Source organism: Lolium rigidum, chromosome 4 (genome assembly GCF_022539505.1).
Source record: "Lolium rigidum isolate FL_2022 chromosome 4, APGP_CSIRO_Lrig_0.1, whole genome shotgun sequence".
Lineage (NCBI taxonomy): Eukaryota > Viridiplantae > Streptophyta > Magnoliopsida > Poales > Poaceae > Lolium > Lolium rigidum.
The window spans coordinates 75,303,784-75,311,397 of NC_061511.1; the positions used below are offsets into that span (position 1 = coordinate 75,303,784).

At 45.2% G+C, this 7,614-nt stretch overlaps 1 protein-coding gene across 1 annotated transcript in view; it reads right to left on the reverse strand.

Moving 5' to 3' along the window:
- Nucleotides 1-5,648: 5,648 nt before the first annotated feature.
- The window catches only part of LOC124647467 (60S ribosomal protein L10-2), a 2,750-nt gene continuing 784 nt past the window's right edge, over nucleotides 5,649-7,614 (reverse strand). The window contains exons 2-4 of the mRNA XM_047187410.1: nucleotides 6,188-6,689; nucleotides 6,017-6,098; nucleotides 5,649-5,916 (exon numbers count right to left, since the gene is read on the reverse strand). Coding sequence (XP_047043366.1) covers nucleotides 5,842-5,916; nucleotides 6,017-6,098; nucleotides 6,188-6,689 — 659 coding nt within the window. The 3' untranslated portion in view covers nucleotides 5,649-5,841. The remainder of the gene's footprint in view (nucleotides 5,917-6,016; nucleotides 6,099-6,187; nucleotides 6,690-7,614) is intronic.

Sequence of the window (7,614 nt, forward strand, 5' to 3'; positions counted from 1 at the left end):
CAAATATCTACCAGCTGTCTGATCATGGACAAAACCTTGATCACTGCTAGAACGGCGGCCCAACTTTTGGCACGCACATGCCATCCTTGCCTATCCTGGTACATATATATTTGCAGCATTGGCCAAGCCTTGAGCCTGCAATGCCTTGACCTGAATTTCGGCACGGCAGGCTAAAGCTCAAACAGAAGTACATAACACGAACATAAATTTGTAGCATCGCGAGAGATTCTATTAGGCAGAAAACACTGCATGGTATCAACTATCAGAAAACAGAAAGATATGTTCCATCTCATTTTTCGAGCAACAAAGCTACAATGTCTCAGGAGTTGCTTGTAATCCTGTATTAAGGTCAATTCTGAACTTCGCAAATGTAGCAGCACCCGCCCAGCCACATGCTATGGAAGCTCGTCTCTATAGATTCAGTTATTTTGTAATATCCTCTCCATTTTCTTGTGATGGAGAATCCCGCAAGGCCCTATACAGGGAGTAATATGCACATCCACATTACCTACTTGTCACCGAATTGCAGAAAAAGACCTGGACAGAAAGCAGTTTCAGCACACCACAGGCTGATGGAAGTAAGGAGGGCGATCCAACATCTGCAGGCCGAAGGTTAGCGATTCTCGTTGGTTTTCTAGAACAGCTGAAAGAACAGGGTCGTTGAACCATCACTGAATGACCGGATATCTCCTGGCTTGACCAGCGCCCTGCACAACGGGCATGTCCGCTCCCGCTCCAACCTGCCATCAATCACCAAAGTTTCAATTTGGTTATTGTTAGATGACAGCTGAGTAGGCATCAAACCAAATGTGTATGCCATACCATTCAGAAGCACAGTCTTCGCAGAAGATATGTTTACATTGCAGGAGGATGGGAGCATGCATCTTTTCTTGGCATATAGCACACAGATCTCCAGCAGCAAGAACCTGCAGACCATGAAGTGAAATGAAAGCAAGCTTTTCTCAGCAAATAGCTCCAGAGGTATCAACCAAATAATACATGTATCACCACCACATTTCACTGATATGCCTAGAAGCCTAACAATGCATTACCTGTTCAGTTGTTGCATGCAAACCATAATGCAAGTCCTTCTGAGACAGGGCACTCACCGAAGCCAAAAGTGATCGAACCTGTGTAGGAAGCAGCAGTAATGTCAACAACATTATCAGCCCAGCATCGCTTAAGGAATGAAACAGGGGAACTAGACACTAGACGTACCTTTTCTACCATTGATGCCACCTTGAAAGTAAGGTACAATCCAGTTGTTAGAGATGAAAAAAGACCTCCATATTCCTTGTTCAGAAAAAACCGATACCACACAGGAGCTGGTAACAACGCACGGTACAGAAGTAGGGAATATTCCACAACTGTCAACATTTGACCCTGAGGAAAAAGTTCAATCAGAGTTACAACCAAAAAAGATTGTGGGTGGGTGCGCATACATCTCTCTATCAAAACTGGTAAAAGTACATAATTAGCTGAATGTTAATATGCAGCTTACCTGTCTACGATAGTGGCGACCTTTGCTGTTTCTGTAGTACATGAGCAGCACACACTTGACCACCATAGCAGCTTGCCGCACCATTGTGTCTGTTGAGCACAAAAACAGCGATCAGCCTGATTAGAAATTTTGAGGAAAGTGCTACTTTCATACTCCCTCCGTTCCAAAATAACTGACGCAGCTTTTTGGAATGGCGTTGTAGTTGTCGACACATAGCAATAGTACATAAATTCCTATTATTCAACAAACATAAGTTACTATTTTCCAAGTGAAACTCAAAGGGATGTTACCTGCTTCACAACAGAAAACACACATAAATTAATGTGTACAAGATGTATACATATTGTCAAGTTTTTCCAAAAATGAGTTGCCAACAGAGTTTAGTTCATGAAATTACCGAGGGCATCTTTAATCCACAAGATTCAAAAAATAGTAACAAGAAAGATGTTGAAATATAATGACATGCCCTATTGATACAATATGATCGGAAAAAGTTCAATCAGAGTGATCAGAAGGATGTTTGAGTGCATCACACGAAAACCATAGGAACTTTTCAAAATGATCTCAGTCAACGGATATAGAAATTTCAGTCCTACAAATCAGACAACCCACGTACAAAAGAACCCAAAGTAATACAATCATATGAAAATTCTTTGAAGCAAAGAGGCCCCAAATGGATAATATTCATGTTGCATGATGGAAAAGAGATAATACCATTCACAGCGATGAAAAATATAGCATGCCAAAATGGTGGTATTTCTTTTGGAGGAAGCAGCACCAGAGGTCTAACAAGGTCATCATTCCTGTACCAAAAGTAGACTCCGAACACATGGATAATGAATGCTATTATAATCACAACAAGCATTGCCATTTTTCTCTCCCCCTGAAATAAGAAGAGCAAGGTCAAGTGATTGAGCAGCTGGGAATTGTGCTTAAATGACCATTCATATCATTAACTTAAAGCAAAGAGGAAACATACATAATAATCACATTTTAGAGCACATTTCCATGTCAAAACATCTCTTGTGTTTTCTAGCTCCTCTAAGCATACATGGAAAACCATGAAAAGAAGTTACCGTGGGGTGAGGATGGGACCTCCATGGCCCCAAGGTGACCGATGTTAAGTCCTCAAAACTACTACCTCAATCCCCATAAAATAGCATTGTCACTAACTGCAGCTCACCGCACAGTTTTAGTGGCATTATGTGAACGTGGCATTCACACAAATACCATCAGCTGAGAAACACGTTTCATTGTTCCAGCAATATGTTCCATCACCAGCTGCTAAGCCCTGACACGTGTATGCCTAATTAAGACCATGTACAATGGGAGGTGCTTAGGAAAATGAACCAAGCTTTTTGTCAAGCACTGGTGCTTATTTACACATTAGAGGTGCTTAGTTACGCATCTGTCTAGTACAAATAAGCACCACTTCTTAGACAAAAAACAGTTTATTTTTCTAAGCACTCCTCTAAGCACCTTCCGTTGTACATGCCCTAAGAGCACCGCCTTTCCTGACGCCAGAGCATGGATTCAAGAGGCTTCAACAGTTCAGTGAGCCACTGATTATACATCCATGTGTTGGTCTTCGTGTGCGATTTAACAACATAACTGGCATATGGTAATACCTACTAAAGTAATTGTAATAGGGCATGGTCATGATGCATTAACTTCAGAGTGGAATAGATTGTATTATATGCTTACAAATTATTGTTCCTATCAATTACACTTAGTTGTACACATTTCGTTTCCTAAAAGAAGAAAGGACAACCGAATCAGCCACATAATTCTGTAGATCACATTTCCATGTCAAAACATCTCTTGTGTTTTCCAGCCATGAAAAGAAGTTACTCGGGGGGGGGGGGGGCACCAGTCCACGCAACCGCTATCTTTTTTTTTTTTTGAACAAGCGAAACCGCAACCCCACAAAAAATAGTAATGTCGGTAAGTGCACAGTTTTAGTGGCATTATGCGGACGTGGCGCTTACACAAATGCCATCAGCTGGGGAACACATTTCATAACTCCAGCAATATGTTTCATCACCAGTAGCTAAGCCCCGAATCTTGTAAGCCTAATTAAGAGCGCCGCCCTTCCTGACACCAGAGAATGAATTCAAGTCCATTTGAAGAGGCTTCGACAGTTCAGTGAGCCACAGATTATACATCTACGTGTTGCTCTTCGTGTGCGATTTAACAACACAATTGGCATATGGTAATACCTACTCAAGTAATTGTCGTAGGGCATGGTCATGGTGCATTAACTTCAGAGTGGAATAGATTGTATTATAGGCTTAGAAATTATTGTTGCTATCAATTAGTCTTAGTTGTACACATTTTGTTTCCTAAAAGAAGAAAGGGCAACCGAATCAGCCACATAATTCTTTTCAAATCAAATAATGAGGCTTCTAGGCAGACACCGTGTTGTGCGCATAAATGTCACATGGGCAGCCGCATATCCCCACATAAGAGCTGGTGGGCAACACATAAATGTTGCATGGGCAGCTGCATATTCCCACGTAAGTGCTGGTGGTCGGTTCGGGCGATTCACGGCCAGCTCGAAATTCCCCTGACGGTAGAAAAAGCGTTTGCATCTGCTGACTAGGTTTCCAGGGCAGCTATGCATCATGATCTTACATATTCTAAGAAGATATTGCCACATTTCTGTTGGCAGTTGCTGACCAAAACTAACATGATCATCAGTACAGCATCCAAACAATCCTCTAGAGGCAGAACAAGCACGTTGATGATGATACAGAAGGTAGGACGCACAAACCTTGAGGGCAGTCTGCTTGCGCAGGATATCGTTGGACTTGAACATCACGGCGGCAATCCAAATCATGACGAAGAAACCTAGAAAACATTAACCCAATCGGAATGAGAAACAGGCCATCAGGGTGCGCAGCCAAATCGATCGAGCCAGACGCATCGCAATTCACGCGTACAGCGCCTGTTGAGGGCAGGCCGCCAGAACATGGAGAACGGGTAGGAGGAAGGAAGGCGGCGCGCGGCGATTACCTTGCAGGTGCTGGCGGATGAAGACGCCGAGGAGGAGCAGGGAGAAGGGCAGCGCGTGCTCCACCCACCTGGCGGCCCGCTGCACGTCGTAGCCGCCGTAGGGCGGGTCGGCCCTGCCCGCGGCAGCCTCGTCCCCGCGCGCCGCTGGCGCCTCCTCGTCGACGGGCGCGTCCCCAGGGGCGCGGGGCGGGCCCGGCTCGCCGTCGGGCCCGACGATCCGAATCGAGACCTCCCCGTCGGCGGGCTCCCCGCGCTGGGGGCCGTTGTTGGCCTGGGCGCGGAGGACGCCCGAGGAGTACTCGAGCAGCGCGGCGAGCGGCGCGTGGATGAAGCCCGTCGGGGAGAAGCGGGCCGCGTAGCCCCCGGCGGCGGCCGGCGGCGGAGAAGGGGGAGGGGGCGCGTCCATCGGCGGGGAGGGAGGCGAGGGGGAGGAGGTTGAGGGGAACGGGAGCCGTGCTCTTCCCCTCGCAGTCGCGGTCGAGGGAGAGAGAAATGGAGAGGAAGGGGGTTTATGTGAAACTGCGTTGCTTGGATTTGATTTTGTGTTTCTTTTCTGGGTGACAATTTCGATCATGCGAGTGATGCCTCTGTGTTTGGATTTTGTTCGTCTCAAACTCTCTCTCAATGGACCTGCACCTGCCTGCCTTTTGAGATGGGTCTGCCTTAGTATTTTTGCTTGCTGGTGAAGGGATTCATCGGCGTCAAAGACTCGGAACGGACGAAACATCACTCTACCAATTCGAACGTACTCCTACCACTAGCAAGAGTAGTGCTTGGTCAATTTGATACTACTGCTAGGATTTTGGAAATTCAGATCAACTGTCGGTCGTCAGTATGGTTCCAAACTGCCGACGGTGCATAATAAAAATATAGAATGCCCTGGTGGTCATGGGAACTAAATTTTATGGGTAAATTCCACAGAAAACCTGAGCGAGAGGAATCAAACTTTATAGGGGCAACACTACTACCACACTGATAATTGAAGCGTTGTTCCAACCGTGAGAACCACCAGGCCAAGACGTTCTCATGCAGCTTCTCACAACAGACCAAACAAAATTACAGATTCGACCACAACAGAACTGATAATAGTCGCAAAATGCAGGCCACAACCAGCAATAGGCTCAGAGCAGCATCTCGCAAAAATATAGATTCATGAATTCAAACAACGATGATTCAACAGGGCATACAGACTTAGTAGTACTAACACAAAATAGATGATATATCTTCGACACAAGGTTCAGACAAGATAACATTGCACCACAGGCACTTGGAATGTAAGTTCAGCAAAACTAGATGATGTCCGATACAACGGATAATCTGCTGGATTATGCGACGATGTCGTCCGACAGGAAAGCTTGTCCAGGGGCACGGTTGGAGAGGCGACCATGGCATCCGAGAAGCTGCAAGGTAGAGATATCACACAGTTAGATCATGGGGAAACACAGAACAGATGTACAAGCAAAATTTAAATCATAATTGCAAAGGGTTAAGTATATTCACCTTAGCGTTGACGCCATCAGGCAAGATCCTGCCCTCACTCTTGAGCTTAAGGTAGTCATTGCGGTTGAACTTGGTGAAACCCCTGAAAAAATAAGTGAAATTAGAGGTACATCACACAGAAAAAATTGCAAGCGTAAGATACCAGCATAAGGAATACTCTTTGGCACTTACCACTTCCTGCTCTCAATGATCTTTTGGCGGCCAGGGAACTTGAACTTGGCACGACGGAGAGCCTCAGTAGCATGGACAGCGTTGTTGGCCTTGCAGCGCACAGAAAGAAGCACCTGTCCAATAGCAACACGGGCGCAGACTCCCTGTGGCTTCCCGAAAGCACCCCTCATTCCGGTCTGGAGCCTATCAGCCCCAGCGCACGAAAGCATCTTGTTGATGCGCAGCACATGGAACGGGTGAACCCGGACCCTGAGGTGGAAGGCGTCCTTTCCTGCATGCTTGGTCATGTACTTGTTGCAAGCAATACGGGCAGCCTCAAGAGCCTCGCTGGAGACGTTCTCCTTCTCCCATGAGACAAGGTGGACACAGTGAGAGAACTCATCCACACCCTTCTTCTTCATGCCGACATCGTAGATCCTGATCTTGGGATCAGGGACACCACGGCAGTACCTTGACTTGGGGTATGGCTTGTTCTTGATCTGGCGATAGCACCTCGCAGGTCCTGACAGGAATCAAAGACAGGGAACTTTGTCAGCAACAATCAACAATATTGAAATGCACTAAGAAAGATTGCAGAGGATGGAACTCAGTTCAAACATCTGTACACATCTTGTAGTATTGAATACACACCAGATTTTATTTGCACATGGCATAACAACACTAGTTGCAACAGGTAGGTTAACACCATCAACCTAGCACAAACAAGAGATAACTACAATGATTCACATAAGCATCCTCCAACCTGTACCAGTTTCACCACTGTGCAATAATATATTTCAGCCTGACTAACTGGAAAAATACATACCATTGATGTCCAACAATACAAGTAGACGACTAGACGCAACCATGAAAGATATCAAGCAACAGCATACAAATAACCATTTACTAGCACAATACTACTAACATAAGAAGGAACGCACGATATAATAACATCGCAGAAAACCAAAGGGATGCTATTATGAGAGCAGATAGCTAAATGAAGAACAGAGGAGGGAGCCACTGTATATTAACAAGTCCTTGCGAATCACCAACAGATGAAAGACTAAGGGTATGAATTTGTCCGCAAATTATTGAGATGCAACAATAGATCAATATCGGCAGCAGAACTTATCAGATTTCATGCACAGTCGCAGACACAATGGATCTTAGCCAGATTCACACGCAACTAGGCCTATTCAGAAAGGACTAGGAAATAAGCTTTTGCGTTGCTACAGGTTAATTTAAACTAGCAAGGAAAGAATCATCCAAGCTCCTTGTTTTGTGGACGGCACAAAGATGGGTCTGAAGCCAAGGAATCTTTATGGACGTCGCCACCGCTTATGCTATACAAACGCTGGTGATCTAAATCATAATGAATGATTATTTATACTAACCAACTCAGATTAAGTAATTTCTTACTGTTTTGCCACAAATGAGCACAAATCCAT